Genomic DNA, 27,633 nt, shown 5'->3' with positions numbered 1-27,633 from the left:
CTGGCAGAAGGGAGGAATCTCATTTCTCTACTAAGCAAATTTTTTATGTAGGTGAGACTGGTGGTCAGGAGGCAAAATTCAGCTCTCAAACTGTTTCTGCCAGCTCCATGTAACTGAAAGCTAATAAACTGATATAGTCTTTCTCACAGCTATATAAATGTTCTCTTTTTCTTGAGCTAAATCCCACGAAAGTGGAAAGCATTGATTACATGGTAAAAATATACTATAATATATCACAGCAACATATCTACAAACCTTCGTCAACTGAACTGGAGGAAAAAGGAATATAAGAAAAACAAGTGAAAATTGCAAATCTAATGCATTTTTATGGAGCCTACTCTGTGACATCATATTCTAAAGATTTGTGGAGTTTATCATGTTTGAAATAAGGCCTAGATCATCCAGGAAAGAAAATGGTCCAGTCAGAATGAGTGACAGATATCCACTACCGCTTTTATAATGAGATTTTTTTTTCCTTTTGTTAAAATGGCACTCCTTCCAAGTGAAACACTCCTTGTTTTGTGAATGTTAAAATAGGTAGCACTGGAAGATTTCTAAGTAGACTGTAAGTGGCATGAATAGACACAACTATTTCACCACTGATAAAGAAATTCTTTATCTTTCTTTACCCATGAATAAGACCTTCTGAAAGAAGGAAACGTTTCTCCTCTTATACACGACAATCTTCCTCACCAACTCCTCTCTACAAAACAACATTCCTATCTCATTTTAAAATGAGGAAGAAACTTTTGACTTCCATTGCACACAGTCTACAAGTTTGAACACATTTCCAGAAGTTTGCTAGGGCCAGTTTTCCAGTTTGATGCCACTGAAGTTTGGTGTTCAGTCCTGTGATGGTTTTAGTGGATAATGAAAATACTAAAGTTCTTCAAATCCTTATAATATTGGTTATTCTTTACTGTTGACAATTTATATTTTTTTTTCTGTTTTGCTGGTACTCCATCATCCACTTTGCAATAGAAATTAAAATATACAACAAAGAAAATCCATATTCTATTTATAATAAATATATTCAAGTTGGAAATGGATTTAACAGATTTTTTGTCTTCAAATTATGAAAAAGAATTGAAATTAACATGACAATTAGGAGATTTTATTTTAACTTGTAAAGTAACTGTTAATTTTATAATTTGGTATTTTGTGTTGTTCATTAATATCTGGATACGTGGGAGAGGTTTTGTGCTTAATCTTACAGAATATATGAAAAGAATATTGTTTTTTTTCTGAAGTGGCTATCAATTGCTGGTAAGAATTAGCACCAAATCAATAAAATAAAATTGAGTCTTTTCTTATAGTTTAAATCTGAAAATGCTTATGCTTGAGATAGTCAGTGGTAATATAACTAAAGTCAGGAGACTCCTGAAATGAGTGGAGTTCTTAATATCCATAAAAATTTGAATGATTGGATCTTTGGTGCCTTTCAAGGATTAATTTTTCTCGAGACCACATGTCCAACACGTTAAATGATATAATGTATACACAAATATTTCATCCACGTGGTTTAAAACCCAGTAATAACAAAAAGAGACAAACATATATTGTGATATCCAGAGTATGCTTCATGTTCTATTTAAATACATATATGGTATATATCTTTATACTCTGCTGTAAATCTGCTAATTCAAGAATACAGGTCAGCATAGAGGATGACATTACTATTAACCTCTATTCACAATAATAACTTGTAGCACTATTTATCCAATATTATTAAAAACTTGAAACAATATTTATCCTGAGTTATTAAATATGTTATTTTTATTAAATATAAAATTGAAAAAGGCTTCATCCTAAAAGAGAAGTTTATTAAATTGCTGTTTCTATATTTGTACCTCTTTCTTCCATATGACACAGCAAGAATAATAACAGTAGCAACTTCAATAATTGAAAAACTACTTTTACCATGACAACTGGGCAGGGCTCTGTTCCATCCAGGTCTTCCATCATCTCCCATGATACATGTTAGTGTGGAATATCCTTGAAGAACATAACCTGCTTCGCAGTAATATGTGACAGTTGACCCCAGTTTATAATCCATTCCAAGTCTTGTTCCATTCATTATATTCCCCGGATCAAAGCAAGACTCACGAAGCTTTGCTATAGAGGAAACATATGCAAACATAATTCTGAATATAATTTAAAACATTACAAATATTTTATGGAGTTCTCTCAAGGTTTTCTTTGAGTACCTTCTGGACACATAATGTTCCTTTTTTTATTTTCCAAGAATCCTTCCATTCCACATCAAATGTTCTCTCTCCTTCATTTTAAAGACTGTATAAATTACTATATAATGACCAAAGCCATGTCTCCTATATTTTTCCGAGAAAATTCTGATAGAGTTCCATTATGAGAACTATTTTTACAGAGTTCACTGTGACCAATGACATAATTATGTAGTTAGATGAAGTTAGTTCTATGGACACTGTTCCAGTAGGTAAGACACATCCTAGTTTTAAAATCTGTGATCTGACAACTGGTAAGTAGAGGAAATCAATATAAGCAGTCTGTTACAAAATAAAAAGTATACAAAAAATAATTTCTTCAAAATTAATAAACTCCAAATGAATATCTATATCTGTGCACATGATACATTGTTATATTTCCATATAGCTTTTTTTATATTTCCATATAGCTTTGAGCTCAAGATCAGAGCATGCCAACAAGTAGGAAGTCAAGGAAGGGTACCAGGAGACCTGCATGGTTAAACAGGGAACTGCTGGGCAAACTCAAGTGGAAGAAGAGGGTGTACAGATCATGGAAGGAGGGGCTGGCCACTTGGGAGGAATAGAAGTCTGTTGTCAGAGGATGTAGGGAGGCAATTAGGAAAGCTAAGGCCTCCTTGGAATTAAACCTTGCAAGAGAGGTCAAGGACAACAGAAAGGGCTTCTTCAAATACATTGCAGGTAAAGCCAACACTAGAGGGAATGTAGGCCCACTGACGAATGAGGTGGGGGCCCTGGAGACAGAGGATAAAAAGAAAGCGAAGTTACTGAATGCCTTCTTTGCCTCTGTCTATACTGCTGGAGGCTGTCCTGAGGAGCCCCGGACCCCTGAGGCCTCAGAAGAAGTCAGGATAGAGGAGGAGTCTGTCTTGGTAGATGAGGGCTGGGTCAGGGACCAATTAAACAATCTGGACATCCATAAATCCATGGGCCCCGATGGGATGCACCCGCGGGTGCTGAGGGAGCTGGCGGAAGTCATTGCTAGGCCACTCTCCATCATCTTTGCTAAGTCGTGGGCAACGGGAGAGGTGCCTGAGGACTGGAGGAAAGCGAATGTCACTCCAGTCTTCAAAAAGGGCAAGAAGGAGGACCCGGGTAACTATAGACCGGTCAGCCTCACCTCCATCCCCGGAAAGGTGATGGAACAACTTGTCCTTGGTGCTGTCTCTAGGCACATCAAGGATAGGGGGATCATTAGGGGCACTAAACATGGCTTCACCAAAGGGAAGTCATGCTCAACCAACTTGATAGCCTTTTATGAGGATGTAACCCAGTGGATAGATGATGGTAAAGCTGTGGATGTGGTCTATCTCGATTTCAGTAAAGCGTTTGACACGGTCTCCCACAGCATCCTCGCAGCTAAACTGAGGAAGTGTGGTCTGGATGATCGGGTAGTGAGGTGGATTGTGAACTGGCTAAAGGAAAGAAGCCAGAGAGTGGTGGTCAATGGGACAGAGTCCAGTTGGAGGCCTGTGTCTAGCGGAGTCCCTCAAGGGTCGGTACTGGGACCAGTTCTATTCAATATATTCATTAATGACTTGGATGAGGGATTAGAGTGCACTGTCAGCAAGTTCGCTGATGAGGCAAAACTGGGAGGAGTGGCTGACGCGCCGGAAGACTGCGCAGCCATTCAGAGAGACCTGGACAGGCTGGAGAGTTGGGGGGGGAGAAATTTAATGAAATATAACAAGGGCAAGTGTAAAGTCCTGCATCTGGGCAAGAATAACCCCATGTACCAGTACAAGTTGGGGGCAGACCTGTTGGAGACCAGCGTAGGGGAAAGGGACCTGGGGGTCCTAGTGGACAGCAGGATGACCATGAGCCAGCAGTGTGCCCTTGTGGCCAAGAAGGCCAATGGCATCCTGGGGTGTATTAGAAGGGGTGTGGTCAGCAGGTCGAGAGAGGTTCTCCTCCCCCTCTACTCTGTCCTGGTGAGGCCGCATCTGGAATATTGTGTCCAGTTCTGGGCCCCTCAGTTCAAGAAGGACAGGGAACTGCTAGAGAGAGTCCAGCGCAGAGCCACGAAGATGATTAAGGGAGTGGAACACCTCCCTTATGAGGAGAGGCTGAGGGAGCTGGGTCTCTTTAGCTTAGAGAAGAGGAGACTGAGGGGCGACGTCATTAATGTTTATAAATCTGTAAAGGGCAAGTGTCATGAGGATGGAGCCAGGCTCTTCTCAGTGACATCCCTTGACAGGACAAGGGGCAATGGGTGCAAGCTGGAACACAGGAGGTTCCACTTAAATATGAGGAAAAACCTCTTTACGGTGAGGGTGACCGAACACTGGAACAGGCTGCCCAGAGAGGTTGTGGAGTCTCCTTCTCTGGAGACATTCAAAACCCGCCTGGACGCGTTCCTGTGTGATATGGTCTAGGCAATCCTGCTCCGGCAGGGGGATTGGACTAGATGATCTTTCGAGGTCCCTTCCAATCCCTAACATGCTGTGATTCTGTGATTCTGTGGAGGACAAAACATGAAAATATTCCTTAAATTTATCTCCTCTTTTTGTTATTTATACCGATTTGTCTCAAAATATTGAAATAAATTCAAACGTATGCATATGCTTTTACCTTTGCTTCTCTCTTCCTTCTATAGTGTGAACACCATTGTGTTTAATATCCAAGACATAACAAACTGCACACAAATAACCACTAGGCGCTTCTAATTAACAACATTACTATGCAGAAGGAGAGAAAATGTAAACATTTTGGAAAAATTTGCAATGTTTTTCCACTAAGGAAAAAACAGTAAATATATTAGGAAATGGTAGAAGCTGGAATGAAGCAGATGATTTTGTGCTATGCAGGACAGAGTTTAGAGTAATTTATTTTATTAAGCAGAAGACAGAAAATTCAGATTTTCTTCTTTTCCATTTAAGGATGTTATGTAGAAGATCAACAGGGAGCACATTCACTTTCTGCAAGATCAGTGCTGACTTCTAATACATCAAAAGAGGTATTTTTTTACCAGGCATATTTACACTGTGGAACTTCCTGCTACAGGTAGGTACAGATGCCAAAAGACTATGAGTTTTGAAATTCCTGGAAGGCTATTTAAGAACTTTAAATAAAAAGACACTTTATCTGATTCTGGCAGTACCTAAACTGAAGTTTCTGAAAACTTACAGATAATAGGGAGAAATTATTATATATTTGACTTTTACATAGTTTAGCCCTGTATCGGCTGTTGGTCACTACTAGAGACAAGCTAATGAACTAAGTAGACTGTTGGTTTGATCCCCTGAGGCCATTTTTATGTTGTAGCATTTCTGAGAGGAGAAGAAGAATTATTTTGCAAAACCAGAAAAGTATATTTACATTTCAAAATGGCAACACAGAATAATTCTTTTGAAATTTCAACTTTACATCTTCCAAAAGAATGTGAAGATCTCCTAATGTTGTTAACAATGTATTAAGATTTGTATATCTAATCTACAGAGCAAGCTTCTGATATGAAAAACAGTACAATAACAAGTAATAGTTACATCACATAGCTAATTATTAAGAGCAGGTATTTGTTATCCACATTGATTCATTTAGGTAGTTGTAGTATGGCGCCTGTAACATCTGTCTCTTGTTTTGAATGGTGAGGCTTCAAAATGCAGTGTGACATCACAAAAAGAAAGGATAAAACTTTTGTAACACTCATATTCAAAAATTTGGGTAGACGACCAAAAGTTAAAAGACACAATTTACTAGAAAGTCTGTAAGATATCACATAGATATTAATAATTATTACAAAAGTCAACCACACTGTCACTTGTCTCACATGTCTGGCAGACCTTAGGGCAAACTGAAAATTCTTTCAAGTCCAAATTCTCAAATTAAAAAAGAAAAAAAAAAAACATCATTTAATTTAGGATTATAAATAATATTTTGAAAATAGCAAGAAAACATTTTTTTCTTCTCAATGAACTGATATTAATAGATTTGTATTGATACACAATGGATACTGTGAATCACCGTTCCTGAGTTTATGATAAGAAATACACATTTCATAATTCTAGCAGATCCTTGGAAAAAGTAGAGACTAGTACTACATGAGAAATTAAAGAAAGAAGAAGATAAAGTAATCTATTATGTCTGGTGCATAAATCAAAAACTGAGGAAAGTCATGATCTGTCACAGCACAAATTTTCTCTAGGGAAAAATTACAGCCCTGTAATTTTCTTTTCCCCAAAGGTACAGTTGTGACAGACTCCTGAAGTTGCTGACTAAACAGTAGCGATGTCACTATAGAAATACAGTTTCTTAATAACTATTCTGAAAAATAAAGCCTGAAATACTTAGCAGCTTCCAAAAGTACTTTTGCAAATCTGAAGTGGCTGTTAAGTGAACTTGTAAAACAAGTCAATATACTACACTACAATACATGAAGAAAGAAGTAAAATGTGGCAAAAGGATTCATCAGGTCTAGCTGAGAACCAGTGAAAAAAAGAGCAAATAAGAAGACTATACTAGCAAAATTATAAAATAAAAGAGAAGCACTCCCAGGAGAGAGAAGGAAAAGTCCGTCACCATCAATGTCATATTACTCCAATTGAAGAACTCAAGATATTGATGACCCCTGTAGCCCTTCCCCTTTCTTTCCCAAGAATACTAGTATCATTAAGCTGAAAACATAGAGGGGCTGTGGCTAGTTTAGCAGAACATCAGAGAAAATGCTGGAGAGTGTGTGTACTATAATTTTAGCTGTATTATTATGAAGATATTTTTCTGTAGTAGTTTTTTTAAAATTATTTTCTGTAATAATTAGGTACGGACCAAAAATAGTTGTTTCATTAGACAGTTAAGTTTTCAGTTACAGTAACATTATATTCTTGGCTGTGTATACTAGGTGTAGATTCGTTTTGCCCATAATAAAATTTTGCAACAAGCTTCACGAAAAACAGCAACTGCTTCTTTGATAACTTTGGCATCAATTAAGGCTTCTGAAATACAGGCTGAAAACAGGTAGCGATATGCGCTGCTGCAATCTCAAGTTCAACAAGAAAATCTCTGTTGGTTAACATATGGTAATGATGCCAAAACCCTATAGAAAACTAGTGTTTCAGTGCATGGAAAACAACGTTGAAAGCCAAGAGCAGGTGCTTTGTCCAGAACTTGATGACTTACTACTCCATCCCTAAGTCTCAAAGAGAACAAAGCTATAATAAGCTTCTTACAGAGAATATTACAGACATACCTAACTATAGCAAACATTCCATAGTTATTCTCCAGAGCACTTATTAGAACTAATAAGCTGCTCCTCCATTATAAAATAGAAATTAAGGGACGGAGGAAGGGAAGAACAAAACCCAACCAGAAACATTGTTACAGACCAGATCTGAGACATGGGTCAGGTCTGAGATTTGTATCTGAAAAATATGGCCTGTCAATGAAGCACAATTTGAGTACTACTGCCACTTAAAATAAGCTTAGTGTACACATAGGACACAACTGCAGCTGCTACAATTTGTGTGAAAAAGCTAAGTTCATCGAATCAGAACAATTTAGGTTGGAAGAGATGTAGCACATACCCCAAGCAAAGCAGGGGGCTTCTCAGGCCTTCGTCCAGGCCAGTTATGATTTCAAAGCATTCAGATGACATGATCTCAGGGCAACCAGTCCACTCTAACTACCCTCAGAGTGATTTTTTTTCTTAATATCTAATTGAAATTTCTCTTGTTGCAACTTGCGCCCATTATCTCCCATTTTATCATTATGTGCCCCGGACAAGAGTTTGTCTCTGTTTTTTCTATACACTCTCATTAGGTATTTGAAGCAAACCCAGTTCCCCCAGCCTCTCTTTGTATGTTATACACTCCACCCTCCTAATCATCTTGGTGATTCTTCATTGAACTGGACTTACTTCTGCGTGTCAAAATTGTTCTAGCCCTGGTGAGCCCTTATGTGTACTCCAGGTGTGATCTCAGAAGATCAAGAGGGAAGAATCACTTGCCTGGATCTGCTGATTCCACTCTTGCTTCCAGTCTTCCACTCTCAGCCCAGAAGGCTGCTGGCCTTCTTTACCACAAGGACACATTGCTGGCTCATCGTCAATTTGTACACAAGGCCCTCCAGATCCTTTTCTGCAGAGCTTTATCCTATCCAGTTAGCCCCCAGCCTTTACTGTTACATGGGGCTATTCCATTGAAGATGCAGGACTAGGCATTTGCTTTTGTCAAAAGCTCCTGTCAGCCTGATTCTCCAGCCTCATAAGATCCCTTTGAATAGCAATACTACCTTCCAGAGTACTGACATTTCCCCACAATCTGGTGTTGTCCACAAACATGCTCTGTCCCATCATACAGGTCATCAAAATGAGGATACTTCCCACATTATTAATCACAACTAATACTAGCCAAGAGTCTGAGCTCAGCAATGAAGTCAATTTTCCACCCACATTATCATCCACTTATCCAGCCCATATTTCATTAAATTGGGCTCTCAAGATACTGGGGGAAAGTGTGTCAAAGGCCTGTCTGAAGTCAGGGTATTCCCCTTGTCCACACAGACTTTCATCTCCTCGTAGACAGTGACGTGTTGGTTGGGCTCGATTCCCCATGGTAAACTCATGCAGACTGTTCCCAAATGGCTACTTGTCCTCTGTTTTAGAAATAGTTTCCAGGCAGATTTGCTGCACAATCTTTCCAGGGATTGAGTTTAAAACGACCAGCCCTGTACTTCCCCAGATCTTATTCTCACTCTTCTTCAAGATGCACGTGACATTTATATTTTCCGTTCACGAGGAACCACTCTGACTGCCATGACCTTTCAGAGATGATAGAAAGCAGTTTTGCAGTGGCATCAGCCAGCTTCCTCAACACTCTTGGGTGCATATCATCTATTCCAATAGAGATATGTACAACCAGATGGCTTAATTGCTTCCTGACTCTTTCTTCCTCCACAGTGGATAATGCTGCACTCCCACAAACCTTACTAGTAGGCTCAGGGAGGTATGAGGACAAAACATATCAGTAAAAAACAAATTAAAAAGGTATTAAGTACAACATTTTCCATTTTCTCTTCATTGGGTCCTCAGCCCCAATGGTGACTAACCATTCCAGCAGAGCATTTGCCCTAATCAGCTAGGGGATCACCTGTATAAAAAAAATTGTCATGAAAACACTCAGGAGATCCCTTGGACTGTTTGTGGTAAGCCACATCATCCTTGCAGCAGCTATTAGAGTGGTTAAAATTCCCTGTGAGTACCAGGGCGATGCTTCTTCCAGGTATCATTTTCCCTTGGTGTGGAGTGACTACCGGGGCAACTTATTGAAACCAATTACTAGAGGCACACTCATTGAGAGCAAATAAGTAAAGTTATATCCACATCCTATAGAACTAACAAAGCATCTAGGATGGAATGTGGTTGGCATGTAAGGAATGTGCTCTGTGATGGTTCCCCAGGCAACCTGGCCTGCATTCTTGGATGTTCCACGCCAGGGAGCTTGGTGTGCTAACTCTGAGAGAATGGAAGGTGAAACAGTGTGGAGATAACCATGGCCAGGCTCTGTGTTAACAACGCAGGTATGGGAACTCAATGGTACCTCGTAGCAGATAAATTACACAGCTACTGTCAAATGAGAGATAATATCCCATTCCACCCAGAATGTTGGTCACTGAGCCAGCAATTGTGGTGAAATCATGTCTTGTGGATGAACTTTGCTCATTATAATCTCATTATAATACCAAAACGCACCTCCATCCCAAAAGCTACCCACCTCCCTCTCCCCCTGAGCATGCTCTCTGAATTTTTCTTAGCCTATACCTTTAAATCAAAGTGAGAAAATTTTGCACCAATCAATAATATGACTAGAGTCACTCAAGCTCCACCTAAACATAGGAAAGTAGTATAAAATGCCTTTAAGAAAGAGGCAAGGTGGGGAAGATACCACCTCTGAGAAGTCAGGGAGACATCACTACAGACTTCTGAGATCAGTCGACTTGCTGAACCTCTCTTCCCCAGCCATAGGGACGCCTTTGGGTAAGATTCGTACTTTTGGTTATACCAGGTGCTTCCCCAGGAAATTTAGAAATCAAGCTTGTATTTGTAATTGTATTAATAGCACTATATAGTCATCTTGCAACATATATATGTTCATAGGTACCTAAGCGCACTTTGCAGACAGTGTATTCATCACCAGCAATCTAAAAGAATCTGTATCTCTTGCTTGAATAAATTACCTTAACTGTAGAAATGGTTGGGAGGATTTTATTTTGGTGGTTGCGCCCAGATTTATGGCATAATCTGAACCTGTGTTAGTTCATTGACCATGACTGGGCCCTGCACTATTAGTGCATCCGGACCTGTGTTAGTTCAACATATTAGCTGTTGAATGCAGCCAGACTGACAGTGCCGATTTTGGCCTATTTCAGCCAAAATTTAAGGTGTCAAATCGGGCCTCACTCAGAGGCTAAGCTCAGCCTCCCCCAGCCCCTCTAATATCCGAAGACAAGCTGGAATGCAAGGGGGTTTAGCTTCTGCCAAATTAGCCCTCCTAAACGCAACACACCCTAAACGCAACACTTGGCCAGCTGATTTGTGTCAGGCCTCGACAATAATATCATCTACAGTTGGTTTCCTCAACTAATCTAAACATTCTCTGCTCTTGGAAATGTTAATACTTCACTAAACAGCAGCTCTTATTCAAAGTAGTTTAGAACTTAGGTGTACACCTTAAATCCACTCACTTTTTTACCTTCCTCTGCCTTTTCCTTCCTACTCATGGTATATCACAGTTAATAACTCCTCCCTGAAGTCTGCTGCTCTATACGTTCCCTTCCCAGTCACACATTACAAATAAAAAAAAGACACTTGGTTCATAAAACATTGTAATAAGAGTTTTCTCCTCAATAATGTAATTTTCATTTTGGCTAAATTAAATACATATCATTCTATTGCAGATATCATGCTTATATTATTTTGATACTTACAATCCACTATGCAAGAAAATAACAAAAGTTTGTTAAGAATCTTCACAACTGCTTTTTTGCCAACTAATAACAATTATATCGCTTTCAAATTTTAGGACATAGAATCATAGAATTGTTTTGGTTGGAAAAGACCTTTAAGATCGTCGAGTCCAACCATTAACCTAGCACTGCCAAGGCCTCCACTAAACCATGTCCCTAAGCACCACATCTACATGTCTTTTAAATACGTCCAGGGACAGTGACTCAACCACTTCCCTGGGCAGCCTATTCCGATGCTTGACAACCTATTCCGATGCTTGACAACCCTTTCAGTGAAGAAATTTTTCCTGATATCCAATCTAAACCTCCCCTGGCACAACTTGAGGCCTTTTGCTCTCGTCCTATTGCTTGTTACTTGGGAGAAGAGACTAACACCCTCCTCACTACAACCTCCTTTGAGGTAGTTGTAGAGAATGAAAAGGTCTCCCCTGAGCCTCCTTTTCTCCAGACTAAGCAACCCCAGTTCCCTCAGCTGCTCCTCATAAGACTTGTTCTCCAGACTCTTCACCAGCTTTGTTGCTCTTCTTTGGACTTGTTCCAGCACCTCAATGTCTTTCTTGTAGTGAGGGGCCCAGAACTGAACACAGTATTCAAGGTGTAGCCTCACAGTAAGTGTTCTTATGGCACTCCTAAAATAAGTTAAGCAGTGCACTGTCATATTTAACAGATAGTCCCAGTAAAAACGGAATCATTCACTGAGTAAGCTGGTCCTCTGTTTAAGGGATTTTGAGCCATCTAAATTTAATAATCCTTGGAAATTTTTAATGGGAATTAAAATACTTCCTTTTTTAAATATCTCATTGTTCTAAGGTAGATGTTGAGATGCATACTCCAGATATTCTGAGAAAAGCAGGAGATATAACCATATCAGGTGAACAGGGAAAATTAGGAATAAGTTGATTCCTTTCTCAAACTTCCTCTCACTTACATATCATGCAAAAACACATAATCTAATGCCTACATCCTCCCATTACTTAGATTTCCAGTCCTTTTACAAATGTAGTGAAAATGTACATCATTTCTTTGACATTGTGACTCCTGGAAGCACAGAAAGAAATAAGAGATCTTAGTGGCACATACAGGCTACCAGTAATGTTAGAAATAGTATTCTGCCTTGATTCCAAAGTACAGCAGTTCTCTTCTTTGTTTAAACCTAGATCAAGAATGAGAAGAGACTGTGTCCCTAATGAGTATCCTTCATACTTGGATAGGTGGATGGGAGAAACACTTTAATTCCATGAGACAAGACTGTATTCAACAGCATGGCAGAAAAAGATTGAACCCTTTGAAACATCAATACACTTTCTTGTTCTTTACAAGTTCTGCATCCCCGAATTGTTTTCTATAGCACTTCCATCTGCATTTATCATTCTTTAATTTAATGAGAAGGAAGAAGAAATATTTTTAAGTGATGTGGAACAGGACATACATCTGGCCTCACCATCATGAGACATACTTTTAACTTCTTAGGACTAGCTCATACTGTGAAGACAATTTCCTTTACATCTGTAGAATCCAATGACTTTAGGAAAGTAAAAGGAGACTTTGTGGGTTTGCCAAAGCAACAAATGCATCATTCTTTCCCTTGTATACCTTTGCATTTACTAATTGCTTTCAGAATAAATAGAGAAGAAAGTAAGTCCAAGGAGGTTAGGATGTGTTGCCTCTATACCAGCAACACCCATATTTTCCCTCTGGTTGTCTTTAGAGATTATTGGATATTTTCATATTACTTTAATATCAAATGTTTCTCTCTCTTGAGCCACACAGAGGCAGTTATGAAAGCTCCTATTGATTATGAATTTTACAAGCCTGTATTTTCTTGTTTACTGTGTTATGACCTCAGACAGATCTGTCTGAAACAGGTAGACAGCTCTACCATGGCCTATCATATGAAGGTCCAGCCAAAATATTTTTTCACTTTTATTATTGGTCTTCTAGATTCTAGCACATCATTTCATCTTACAGGATCTTAAACACACATATGCACCCTATCTGTAAAGGAAAAATAAAACAAATAGTATTCTGGAAAAGAGTGTATATATGCTGTTAAGTTTTGTCATTGCATCATTATTTTTGAAACATGTAAACTGCTGTCTGCTTTTTTTTTTTTCTTTGGAATCATATATTTAACATTATCATGTATCATCAGCTAAATGAAATCATACTAGAAGGTTTATCTTAAATTACCCTTATAACATTATATTTTGTATATATAAATAATACACATTATCATACTCTTAGGCAAAATCAAAGCATTACTGGGCAGAAAGCTATAAGAAATGAAAACAGATTAAAATTTACACTCATGCATTGAACTTTTCTAATAGAAAAGAAAAATAATTTTATTTACCTTTGTACTCTAGATGGAATCCAGTAAAACTAACAGATCCATCACTCCGAAAAGCCAGATGCATGGTATTTGAACTGCTTTCTATTCTCTCTGGCAGCTTACTATCTTGAAAGCTCCCAATCAGTGGGCTATTACCGTCTGGCCCATCATAGATATAAAGAAAATCATAATTTGGTTCTATACTGAAACTGTAGAACAAAAAATGAGAAATATTAGAATATGCTTTGCCTAACATTTTCACTCTTATTAGCTTAAATAAAATTTTACTATTACTGTTTTCATAAAAGGGAAAAAAAAATCACTGTCAGAACAGTGGTTTGTAGGAGTGTTTTATTACCAAACAATAGAAATATTACATTTATGGGTCCTCTGCTTAGAAATACTTTGCTGCTAGCCAGGAAAAAAAAAAAGTAAGCTTTTTAAATAGAAAAAAATAATAATATTTCTAAAGCTTTAGAGAAATAAATAACATAGATCTACTGGAACCCTTGGCAGAGGTGTTTTATGATATAATGGAGTCAGTGGTAGAGCGTACACACCTTCCAGTCAGACTGAACACTTTTACACAGCCAGGGCATGTTCTACCAGTAAGTCTAAGAGCAGAAGCATTTTGCCTGTAATCAGTTTAAATGAAAAGATGTAGTATTGAAACCTCATCTTTTCTTTTGAACATAATTTTAGTTAATTTTAAAAATTTAATTAATTTAGTTACTTATGAAACTACATTTACTTAACTAATTTAATTAGTCAATTTTGAACTTAATTTTAGTTAAAAGCAGAGAGTTAACCAAATTTACTCATAAGATTGTCCCTGTACCAAAAAGGTTTAAAAAAATATTGTTAGTTAAAGAAGGAAAATCCAACCATTAGAATTATTTTGTCTCTACTTAACACTAGCTCCTGATTAAAATAAATGTAGGCATTGAAGACCTGATACAGCTCCTTCAGGGAAAATATTTTTTAACTTTTGGATTATTTAAAAAATATTTCCTTAGAAAAGAAATGCAGAAGACAAATGTCAACAGCTTCAAATTTTAAATTGTCATAGTTTTTCTTGAGTTTAAAAGCGTTAGCTGGTGTAAGTCCCACTCAAAAGCATATTTAACAGTACACAGTGGAGTATCCAGAGTTTGGTTTATACAGGAGGGTTTTTTTTCTCAGTCTGGAACGGTCTGTGTGTCATAAGTGAGACAAGCCTCAGTAAGTATGTAATCTACTTTGACCAAGACTAAGCTTGTCAGCTTCTGTCAAGAATCAAAGCAATTGTCTAGATTTCAAGAACAATTTGGCAATATTTGGGATCTATAAACTATTCACATACTATACTGAGTCACACTGTAAAATACTGGGTTTATTCTAAGATGGAAGTTCTCATATATCTAAATGTTCAAGATAAAGAGCAGAATATTCTTAAATATTTTGAGCTCGTAATATTTAACTAAAAAAAAAAAGTGCTACTGCTCAGTAGAAAGTTGCTTAGCAACTTACAGGATTCTGAAATCACCAGCAAAGTAGTTAAATTGTTAATTTTGTAAATATAATTGAGTGACTAATTTGTTTTGAATGAATTCTTTAAAATGTATACTATATCACTGAGCACTGAGAATAAACAACTATATGATCTATATCACTAAACAAGTCATCACATTATCATTGATCAGAACAATAAAGCCACTATCATAGAACAGCCAGTATAAGAAAGAGTTAAATTTGATGAGACATTACAAGCACAATTTTTAATGTTTCTGTGACATCATCATATGCCCCAGTTGGGATGCATATTTTTCACACATAATACGTATATTAATTTACTTTATGGTTTACATACAATGCAGACAGCAAAAGTTCCTCTGTGGATTCTATTAAGCTCAATTTGATCTTGCATTGGGATAAAAGAAAATGTTAAAACAATTCAATATCCAGAACAACAGGAAGTGTCTTGCTGAAGTATTCTGAAATGATATGGACTAATAAAACTAAATTTAAAGACTACTTTTGAAATTTTTCTTAAATAGCAGATAAGGGACTCATACAAAATACAATGAATCAATAGGTTTCATCATTAAAGACCATTGTCCTGAGTTGTGGACAATTCAGTGAGTCATTTCATGCTGCCTTCTCAGGAAGAGAATCTTGGTAAATTGAGGACCCTCCACTTCTACATTATTTGGTGTAAACTGAGAGTGCTTTTTACCAAACAGGAGCAATGAGCTCCCAAGCTCCACCTCTACGTGTATTGAATACACTAATGTGTTTGTTGTAACTGCTAACAAAGACAATTACTGATCACTTTGATAGTTATATTAAGTATACATATGTTACCCTGCAAAGCTCTGAACAACTGCCAATAATAAAGTTACAAACATGACTTCAAAAATTATGAGCAAGTAGCAACTTACCTTATAAATGCTAATGATATAACATAATCATTATTAACAGTGATAGTCCAGTCACAATCTCTGCTGTGGGGATAAGGATGAGGGAAGTTTGGTGAAAGTATAAAACCTGATGAGCCAGTCAAGTTTCCTCCACAGGGAGCTGTGAATAAAAATAAATTGGAGCTGAGGAAAGAAGGTAAGTGAAAAAGAAGCAAGTACAAGCAATCTCCTCACTGACATTTAATGTCCTCCAAAAGTTAATCAAAAAACAAGTGAAGTATTTAGAAAGCTTTAATAGAAACAAAAAATGTATTCACATTTCTCCTTAGAGAAATACTAATACTACCAAGTGAAGCACTTGTTTTTGAAGTCTGTGTCCTTTTATTTGTTTGCATAACATTATGTTAAGGCTTTTCTGAAAATACTATGAACTTGAAAAATTCTCTGGCTGCAGACATAAAAAAACTTGACTGGATAAGCTTTCTACTGTCTACTTCTTTCTAAAGGCATTCTAAAAGAAGCTTCTTAGGTTATAAAATACGATCTACTTACACTGATAATGCAACTACCTGCATTTTAACCAGACAGCACTGATAAGTAATTCGGACCAAGACTGATATAACATAAATGAAATTCAACAAAAATATTCTAGTAACTGAAGTTTTCAAACACAGAGATAAATAAAATATCTTCCAAGCACACCAGAATAGAACAAACCATTTTCTCTGTGTGATTTTGAGGTTCCTAAATGTTGTGTGTTTGTGATCCAGAAAAGTAAATACTTAATAAAAAGAATGAAAGTATCACTATTCTCATGAAGTTTTGTACTGCACCATTCTTTAACTGAGACTTCATGTAAGAACTAGAGAAAAAGCACTTTTTTTAAAGATCTTTTTGAAAGAACTTCTTAAATTTTATTCAAAAGATTCTAGATAAGATTTACAAAGACATCATTTTGTAAAATTGAATTCTACAAAGTGATCACCTGCAGTACCAGGGAAAGGAGTTGAACACTCAGGTCTTCTGTAACAGAGATTCTGTGAGCTCAAAGGTTACTTAAATCACTTATAGAATCATAGAATAATTTAGGTTGGAAAAGACACTTAAGATCATAGAGTCCAACTGTTAACCTAACACTACCAAGTCCACCTCTAAACCATGTCCCTAAGCACCACATCTACATGACTTTTAAATATTTCCAGGGATGGTGACCCAACCACTTCCCTGGGTATCCTGTTCCAATCTTGATGACTCTTTCAGTGTAATATCCAATCTAAACCTCCCCTGACGTGACTTGAGGCTGTTTCCTCTCATCTTATCACTTGTTACCTGCGAGAAGAGACTAATATTCACCTCACTAGAACCTCCTTTCAGGTAGTTGTAGAGAGCAATAAGGTCTCCCCTCAGCCTCCTTTTCTTCAGACTAAGCAACCCCAGTTCCCTCAGCTGCTCCTCATAAGACTTGTTCTCCAGACTCTTCACCAGCTTTGTTGCTCTTCTTTGGACTTGTTCCAGCACCTCAATGTCTTTCTTGTAGTGAGGGGCCCAAAAGTGAATACAGTAGTCACAAAATCACAGAATCACAGAATGGCTAGGGTTGGAAGACAAGACTGGAGATCATCTAGACCAAGCCCCTGCCAAAGCAGGTTCACCTAGAGCACGTTGCACAGGGTCACGTCCAGGCGGGTTTTGAATATCTCCAGAGCAGGAGACTCCACAACCTCCCTGAGCAGCCTGTTCCAGTGCTCTGTCAACCTTTTGCTCATATTTAGAAGGAAGTTCCCATGTTTCAGTTCGGGCCTGTTGCCCATTGTCCTGTTGCTGGGCACCACTAAGAAGAGTCTGGCCCCATCCTCTTGACATCCACCCCTAAAGTATTTGTAAGCATTGATAAGATCCCCCCTCAGTCTTCTCTTCTCCAGGCTAAACAGACCCATCTCTCTCAGCCTTTCCTCGTAAGGGAGAGATGCTCCAGTCCTCTAATCATCTTTGTAGCCCTCCGCTGGATTCTCTCCAGTAGTTCCTTGTCTTTCCTGAACTGGGGGGCCCAGAACTAGACACAGTACTCCAGCTGTGGTCACACTAGGGCAGTGTAGAGGGGGAAGATAACCTCCCTTGACCTGCTGGCCACACTCTTCCTGTGGTACCCCAGGATACCATTGGCCTTCTTGGCCACAAAGGCACATTGCTGTCTCATGGTGAACTTGTTGTCCACCAGAACTCCCAGGTCCTTCTCTGCAGAGCTGCTTTCCAGCAGGTCAACCCCAAACCTGTACTGGTGCATGAAGTTATTCCTCCCTAGGTGCAGGACCCTACGCTTGCCTTTGTTGAACTTCATTAGGTTTCTCTCTGCCCAAGTCTCTAGCTTGTCCAGGTCTCACTGAATGGCAGCACAGCCTTGTGGTGTATCGACCACTCATCCCAGTTTTGTGTGAGGGTACACTCTGTCCTTTTGTCCAGGTCACTGACAAATAAGTTGAACAAGACTGGACCCAGTACTGACCCCTGGGGTACACCGCTAGCTACACGCCTCCAACTAGACTCTGCACCACTGATCACAACCCTCTGAGCTCTGCCATTCAGCCAGTCCTCAATTCACTTCACTGTCCAATCAGCTAACCCACACTTCCTGAGCTTTCCTATGAGGATGTTGTGGGAGACAGTGTCAAAAGCCTTTCTGAAGTCAAGGTAGACAACAGCCACTGCTCTCTCCTCATCTACCCAGCCAGTCATCCCATCATAGAAGACCATCAGATTGGTCAAACATGATTTCCCCTTGGTGCATTCATGTTGACTATTCCTCATAACCTTCTTTTCCTCCACATGCTTAGAAATGGCATCCAGAATGAGCTGTTCCATCTCCTTTCCAGGGATGGAGGTGAGGCTGACTGGCCTGTAGTTTCCTGGGTCCTCCTTCTTGCCCTTTTTGAAGGCTGGAGTGACATTTACCTTCTTCCAGTCCTCAGGCAGTTCTCCTGTTCTCCATGACCTTTCAAAGATGATGGAGAGTGGCTTGGCAATAACATCTACCAGCTCCATCAGCACCCATGGGTACATCCCATTGAGGCCCATAGATTTGTGGGTGTCCAGTTTGGCTAAATGATCTCTAACTTGTTCCTTCTCAAACAGAGGAAAGTCTTCCTTTCTCAAGGTGTGGCCTCACCAGAGCCGAGTACAGGGGGCAGTCACTTCCGTAGTCCTAATGCCCACACTACTTCTGATACAAGCCAGAAGTGCTGTTGGCCTTCTTGGCCACCTGGGCACACTGCTGACTCATATTCAGCTGGCTGTCGATCAACACCTCCAGGTCCTTTTCTGCCAGGCAGCTTTCCAGCCACTCTTCCCCAAGCCTGTAGAGGTGCAAGGGTTTGTTGTGCCCCAAGTGCAGGACCTGGCACTTGGCCTTGTTGAACCTCACACAATTGGCCTCGGCCCATCAATCCAGCCTGTCCAGATCCCTCTGCAGAGCCTTCTACCCTCATGCAGATCAACACTCCCACCCAACATGGTGGTGTCTGCAAACTTACTGAGGCTGCACTCGATCCCCTCGTCCAGATCATTGATAAAGATAATAAAGAGAATTACTCCCAATACTGAGCCCTGGGGAACTGCACTTGTGACCGACTGCCAACTGGACTTAAGTCCATTCGCAACAACCTTTTGGGCTCAACCATACAGGCAGTTTTTCACTCAGTGAAGCATACCCCTCTCCAAGCCATGAGCAATCAGTTTCTTCACGTAAATGCTGTGGGAAACAGTGTCAAAGGCTTTACTAAAGTCTAGGTACACAACATCCACAGCCTTTCCCTCATCCAGTAAGTGGGTCATCTTGTCATAGAAGAAGATCAGGTTAGTCAAGCAGGACCTGCCTTTCATAAACCCATGCTGACTGGGCCTGATCACCTGGTAGTCCTGTACGTACTATGTGATGGCACTCAAGATAATCTGTTCAGATCAAGATGATATGTATGGATATAAATCAACTGAGTGGGAAATACACACAATATTTTCTAATGTCATAAGAAATAAATCACTTAAAAGTCATTTAAGAATTCCAGCAGTGCAAGTAGAAAACTTAAGTAGATTAACATATTCAGTTGCAATACATATGAGTATAGTCTTTCTACATTTTACATATTTTTCTTACATTAAATGGTAGTAATGGATAGCTAAAGTACCTCAGAAACAAAAATAAAATTAGAATCTTCCATTATATTTTGGTGCTACAAGAGGTAAGGAATTCCAAAATCAGCATTTTGTGTAAAACCAGTTAGAAGCTGAAACACCACCTTGTTTTAGGAACACAAATATTATAAATCAATAGTATCACCAAATGCATATAATAATTTTTCCAGACCTAGTACAATTTTTTTTTACTTCTCTTAACAATTGCCAAATACAAATTCTATCGTGATAGTATTTTTTCAGAGGTTTCCAGTTGTTAGAGAAAGTTCCATTAGCTACAAGGGAACAGGCTGGTGAAGTTTCATTTAGTACAAAACATTTACTTAGTTTTACAATAAGGATAGTAATGGGAATTTCTCTGCCTTTACGAGATTAAAAATTGTATTGCTTCTAATCAGAAGCATCTTTTATTTAATGTTCTTTTGTTACAATTCTGAAACAAAATAAGATGAAATTATTACAAAAAAATATGCTTCCTCTAACTGTAGAAGAGGTCAGTGTAACCCTCTATCTATCAAGAATGAAAATGTGAAGAATACCAAAGAGGACATTAAGGTTATTCACTGTAACCAAGCTTCATTGAAATGACCCCTAAACTGTATCAGTCTCATGATATTTTCTGAGGCACCTTGAACTTGCATATGATGTACAAAGATATTAACTCAAGCTATTATGTCTTTGTACCAGACTACTTTCTGCCAATGTCTGCATTCATGATACTTGCCTGATGTGGTCTTGATTTAGTTCAATTCTCTGTTAAGTTAATTGATAAAATATTTGCATATTAGTAGCTTCTTTCTTATCTACTTACTCTTTCATTTACACACATTAGTGGTTACTTTTTCTGTTTACAGTGAGGCTGGTTCCTTCATTTAATCCTTCCCAAGGCCTAGATGATAATCAAAAAGACTCTCCAGGGAATAAAAGGAAGGTACACAACAAAGGTGGACAGTAAAAATGTATTTTATTTCAAGCTCTACCATTAACAGCAGTAAAAAAGCCCATTAATCTTCAACTTTATAAAGTATCTCCCAGGTAGAATTTTCTTCAGATACAGCAGTTTCAGATTTTTTTTTTCATTTAGTAGGTAGTAAATTGAGAAAGTCAACATAATCTAACTAAAATTTTTATTAGATGATGTTGTCTTTTCCAGTTTACTATCTTCTCTAAAGTTTTTTACAGACTTTCTTTCTCTGTGTGTTTGAGTTAGATTCTTGTGTGTTTCATAATACATAATTTTCTGAATTTAATGTGTGCAACATTATTATTGTCACAACTGTGTTTTTAACTGAGGGCAGACCAGTTCTGAAAATAAAGTTTAAAGGACACCTATCTTTTATAATATTAGACACAAGACCTACGACAGAACAAATGTAATAGCTCATCTAGAAAGAAAGGCAAATGTCAATACACTATGAAGAATTTATTTTTAATGTATTATACAGTGAAAACTAGGTGTAGGTTATGTCAACCTGTCTTTATAAATCTCTGTGTAGACACAGTGGTAAACAAGCATTGTGCCAGACAGTTTTTATGATGTTCTTAGAAATCATTGTTTTTATGGGAGGAAGTATAGATTGGGTTGTTTTTTATCTAAAACCTATTTAATTTTTCTGGAAGGCAACAAAGTACTATTCCAGAAATTTCTGGCTTGCTTTTATTTATTTATTCAAGGAATTACATCTTAACAAAAGAAACAATGTATGGTTTCATTAGTTATTTTTTTTAAATAAGATATATTAAATATAGAATCATAGAATCATAGAATAGTTTGTGTTGGAAGGGGTCTTTAAAGATCATCTAGGCCAACTCCCTTGCAATGAGCAGAAACATCTACAACTAAATCAAGTTGCTCAGATCCCTGTCCAATCTGACCTTGAATGTTTCCAGTGATGGGGCATCTACCACCTCTCTGGGCAACCTGTTCCAGTGTTTCACCAGCCTCATTGTAAATTATTTCTTCCTTATATCTAGTCTGAAAATTTATTTAAATAATTGTAACTAAATATGAAATAACTGCTGAAATTTTCCTTTGCATTAGTGTCATATAAATCCCATTTCGAGGAAAACACCACCGGAATTCACTGTTTACTAAAAAATTTTGCATAGGTATAAAAATGGAAACCACGACCTGGCTTAAAAAAAGACAACAGAAACAAAAAAAAGCAAGCCACAACTAAAAATAAAAATTAAAAAATTGACCTATGAGCTTCTGAAGAAAGTCTGAAACTTCTGGAAGACAGTCCTTACTTCACTAAATGTACAGTAAAACTGAATCCTAAAATGGCATTTTAAATGCTACTATTTTTAATGTTATCCCTGAGCAAACTAAGCAAATACAATCATTTAAGATTCTGGTATCTAAACAAGATTGGATCTGGGACGTCTTTGGAATGGAAAACATCTAGCTATTTTGAGCATCACAGGCATAAGCCAAAGGACTGTCTTTTGGCCGAGACATATTCTCAGATTTATAGTTTGTCAGAATACCTTCAGAATAGAAGAATCTCTGACTTTCATCATTCATTCAAATAGTTGAATCAATATTTAGTTCTTTGTAATTTTCCCATTGCTATTACCTTTGAAATGAGGATGTTTTTAAAATTGTCTTACAGGCAAGACTGAAGGAATCTAAAAAACCAAGGCAGTCTCACAGGTAAGAACAAAGAACAAGTACATTTACCTGGTTTTCAGCATTAACAACTAGGAAGTTCAAGAAGACACTTTGGAGTATAAAGAACTAATAAAATAAATCTAGAACATGCTACAACAATACACCTCAGAATAATCCTTACCTCTTATTTTTCCATCAAAATTATGTTTATTTTTTCTAAGACTTTGATAAACCTTAATGGTGTTGAAGTTATGTGTAGAGTAAGCCTTGTACAGTTTTGATTTACAGGCATGGAAACAACATAAGTGAATATATTACAAGTTTGGAAAAAAAATTATGAACTTCAGAGTGTACTGAACTACAACAGACAAAGTTGAATCCTTTGGGCTCTAAGTCAAGGTTTGCACACCCTACTTTAGTCTATTAGCAGCTCATATTCCCCAAAAATGTATCATTATAGGAAATCAATATAAAATAACTTTATGCTTGATATTTGGCCAATAAATAATCATAATAAATATTCTTGCTACTTTATGTACAGTAAGTGCTTGTGCATAAATTGTGGAAATTACAAGTGTTAAGTAAATGGATGCATGCAGTTAAGAAAACAAGTGCATGCATATTTACACATATACTAAGGACAGAATGACAGGTGAGCATCTGCATTTAATCTATTTAATAATTTAACTCAGTATTGATAATGATTAAAACTACTAGCACTGCTTCATAATAGGGTAATTATTTTTCAGTTGAAAAAATCTTTTAAAGCAGCAATATCAAATAGGATAACATGATACAATATATTCATTATACGGTCCGTTCCTAGAGCTATATCATTCCTTTCACTTTTTCTCTTAAAACCTACAGATGTTCAATTATCATGATTAGCATACATATTTAGGCACATAAGAATAATAAGGGATGAGCAATAAAATATTTATTTTCTGCAGTCTTCCAGCAAATAGTGTAGACAGCTCTTGTCCTCAAGCTACACAAGCTTACACTACACAGGAAGACATAATAAAGAGAGGAAGAACAGAGAAAATAACACTTTGACATGGTAAGTAGAATAGCCATAGACACTAGGTCAGTATTGTAACGTGTTTGCAAATACCTGACTGCAGACATGTGTGTGTGAGGGTGGTGGTGGTGCATGCACACATATGCAAATAGGATGCAGATTTTATTTTGTAACAGCTAAAGTCAAGTCAAGCATATTAAAGGCAAGAGAGTATCTGAAAGCTATCCCAGTGCTCCTAATAATTGTGGACTCTGGCTAGTTCCTCCCCCCGATCTTTGCCCAAGACCAGACTACCAGGTATAGCAAAGCAGGAAGAATGCCTTTGTAGAACTAATGTTCTCACAGTTGCAGTGCCCACTCTACACCACTCTGGGCCCAAGGGCTCTTGTCTGATTATTTTAGGTGCCCTTGTTTTACCCACCTCCTTTCAGACACTCCCTTCAGGCAGTTCTACTTTGGACAGGACAGTAAGCACGGTAACTCATAATGATGTGACTCAGGGTAATATCACTGCAACTGGCCTATCCAATATTCTTCCACTTGCACTTTCTTGGAGTGGCGCATTTTCCTTTTCTGCACCATCAAACTTGCAGATCCTATTTAATAGGTTACTTATCACAACCCTTAAGGAATATAAGGTGAGCAGCTGCTGTCCTCTGAGACAAAATCTTCTATCATTCTACATCAAGATATCACATTTAACTGCATTAAAGAACATACTGGAAATAAGCATCATTACATTATTTACCAACATAGCCAGATGAGGAACCCTATGATTATTTATCACTCTACCTCTACATCAGGTTTTAGAAATAGTAGTTTAAATATTTTCTAGATCAATGATAATAATGATTGCCTCAGAAAAGATTACTGGAAGGCTACTATCTACTAGAGACTTTTGTAATTTCTTATTACTTTTCATCATGATTCAGTAAACCAAGTTAAATGCTTTCAGAATCCATTTAATATGAGCTATGTTAGTCAGAATAGTATTAGAGACTGACAATATTTCCAGAAATAAATGGTACGTTATAATTTTTACTAATGAAAATGTTGTTCTTTCCAAAATAATGAAGACTGACAGAGAAATCAGGCTACCATCTTCTCATTCTTTCCTGTTGCATCCTACTTTAGCCCTTGCCCAATTTTATCTGATCTGTAAATTTACTAGGTCATCTGCCTGATATTTTGTACATACGGGCATATGAACTTCAACCAAATCCTCCACGCTTATCACCATTTTTCAAGTTTTAAGGCAAAGTTAATAGCATCATTGACATTGATTTTCTTGCTTTCTCTGTCATAGATCATCAAATTATAAATTATATGATCTTGAGAGGGAAAGGATAAGAACTATTGTACTAACAACTACAGAAGAAAAATTTTGGTTAAGTCCATCAGAGCTTTATACAGAATAACTTCTCAGATGATCAGTACTTGTATGCATTTGTTCTTCAAAGAAAGTTCCTAGAGCAGTGTGATTCATTACCCCAGAATTTCAAAGTTTAAGAAAGCATTATTTGATTTTTTTTCTGCATACCTATACAAACTGGTGGGTTCGGCTGCCAGAAGTACCGATTTTCTACCTGAATGCAGGTTATTCTCTCATCACCTTGCAGTTCATAGCCAGGGTCACACTGGAAAATGACAGTGTCTCCAGGTTCTCTTCCATCACCATTTCTAGTTCCATTCATGGGGACACCAGGATCACGGCAGGCAGTAGCTACAGAACCTAGTAGAGAAGGGAAAACAATTTTTTTTTAAAAAGCCAGCTTTTCAGTCCATTGTTGCCCCATTATATTTTTCTAATCAGGAAGCTCTGCAAATCCAAAATTTTCCTACTCACTTCTAAAATTTTGAGAAACCATCCAACAATCTGCTGCTTTTATACCATTTTTTGCCATCTTCTTTAATTATTGAAAGTATCTAAATTTTTATTTAATATTTTTTTTTTTTTTTTTTTTTTTTAAATGTGTGGAGCACTGCAATATGTAAAAAGGAAAGTAGATTTCCTAGTACCCTGGACACTCATCACTTCTAACTTAGAGGAATTTTTAATATGAATAATGAAAAGAACAGATTAAGAACCTCAGGTTGTCCAATAAGCTATGCTTGTACACATCTTCAATTCTCCACAATTCTACAGTTCTTAAACGTATGTATGGTGCAAACATTTAGTAGTAAATTTGGAAATGAATTTCACTGATCACTCATATCTATAGCTTTGCACATGACATATCTACCATGCTAGGCTTTTGTAATATTAAAGAAATCACTTACACAAAAATAGACATGGACTTTGAGAGAATATACTGCTACAGATATGCGTAAGTACTGATTATTACTAAGACTATACACACAATCTCTATTACTACAAGCAATTTATTGATGTTTTCCCCAGATTTAACATATTATGATCAACATATTATTTAATATATTATGCACCAAAATATGTAAGCTTATCTGAAAAGTAAGCACATCAATGTTTATTTAAGTAAATATTATTTCCTACTTACTTTATAGAAATGCAACATGCTATATATATTACAAATAAATAACAAATGTCAGAGTTGGTTGTGGAACTAGTTCCACGGAGCTCAGTAATCTGTGTAACATAAACACGAAGTGGCAGTACTGAGATTTAATTCAGATACCATCTTTCTGGGGAGTTAATACCAGCATACAGCAATGTATTCATCTGAAATGTGTGTGGTTTATATATTTACTATGTTTTTGAAGAAGAAATCTTAGTCTAAAGAGGTTATTTCCCTAAAAAAAACCCAAGTATCTTGCTTTCCAAGACATATTTAATAAAAAATAAAAGCATTAGCTCTACAAAGTTATGGAACTTTTTATGGGGTTGTTTTTCCACATAAGTCGTGACTACAGGGGAAAAAAAAACACCAAAAAAACCCCACAAAACATCAACTATGACCAGAAGATAGGGAAATTTTTCCTCCTTATTCCTCAAAGATTAAATAAGTATTTCTTTAAAATATTAACTATTGTGTAATAAATGAAAGACAATGATTTTTTTAATATATAATCATGCAAGTTTTTAAAATTTATGCTTTAGACAAAATTATCAGGACTTGTTTTTTATCTTTAAATAAGCTGCTGGGTTTTAATTTAGAAAAATATTATTAAAATATGGAATTACTAAATTTCACTGCACTATACTAGCAGATCTTGCAAATGTTGCATGCAAGAGAGCAAGATAATGGAGCTAGATTACACAAAAATGAAATTTCATCAAATATGAAGAGGTTCATAAAATTAACACAGGTCAGAAGTAAAAAAGAAATCTAAGGTAAACTTAGACTGAAGCAAGTAGTAAAACCAGTGATATATTAATCTGCATTCCTCCTTGTTGATAACACAGAATGCACTATATCTTTTGATTAGTGCTGGCCAGTCAGAGCAGTTCATATTGGAGAGAAACTGTGTTCTGCCCACTTAAATACTATCTGCCTCAAATCTTGCCATAAAGAAGCATAACACTCTTCTGCCTTATTAAAGCATGCTGAAATCAATTCTAAACAAACGGGGCTGACACTTAAACAGAATTTGTAATCGGTGTTGAAATGCTCAAGAGTTGTTGCTATAAAATTTGTTATTAGTTGTACATCATATTGTTTTTACTAGGTTGTATCATTCTGCAAAAGAATTGTATATGGCTGAAAAGGAAGGTAAAGGGCCACCCAGATCTATAGGGAATTTCTGATGCAAATTGGTTATTTTTAATCACTTAGTAATTATGCAAATTAACTTTATAACATAAAGTTGACATATATATGCCAAACATAACCTTTTCCTTATTTGCCATGTATAGTAACCTTCTTGAATACTTGCACATTTGTTCAACCTACTTCTTGCTCTTT

The 27,633-nt window shown here is 37.2% G+C and overlaps 1 protein-coding gene across 3 annotated transcripts in view; it reads right to left on the bottom strand.

Annotated features, from left to right (window-relative positions):
* Positions 1-27,633, bottom strand: part of CSMD3 (CUB and Sushi multiple domains 3) — a 790,297-nt gene that overhangs the window by 219,558 nt on the left and 543,106 nt on the right. For all 3 annotated transcript variants that reach the window (XM_068397267.1, XM_068397268.1, XM_068397269.1), the window contains 4 exons: positions 25,293-25,484; positions 15,954-16,092; positions 13,555-13,742; positions 1,921-2,115 (listed from right to left, as the gene is read on the bottom strand). In XM_068397267.1, the coding sequence (XP_068253368.1) occupies positions 1,921-2,115; positions 13,555-13,742; positions 15,954-16,092; positions 25,293-25,484 (714 nt within the window). The remainder of the gene's footprint in view (positions 1-1,920; positions 2,116-13,554; positions 13,743-15,953; positions 16,093-25,292; positions 25,485-27,633) is intronic.

The sequence above is a fragment of the Nyctibius grandis genome, chromosome 3, assembly GCF_013368605.1.
Source record: "Nyctibius grandis isolate bNycGra1 chromosome 3, bNycGra1.pri, whole genome shotgun sequence".
Taxonomy (NCBI): Eukaryota; Metazoa; Chordata; class Aves; order Nyctibiiformes; family Nyctibiidae; genus Nyctibius; species Nyctibius grandis.
This window is presented reverse-complemented; position numbering and strand designations above follow the sequence as displayed.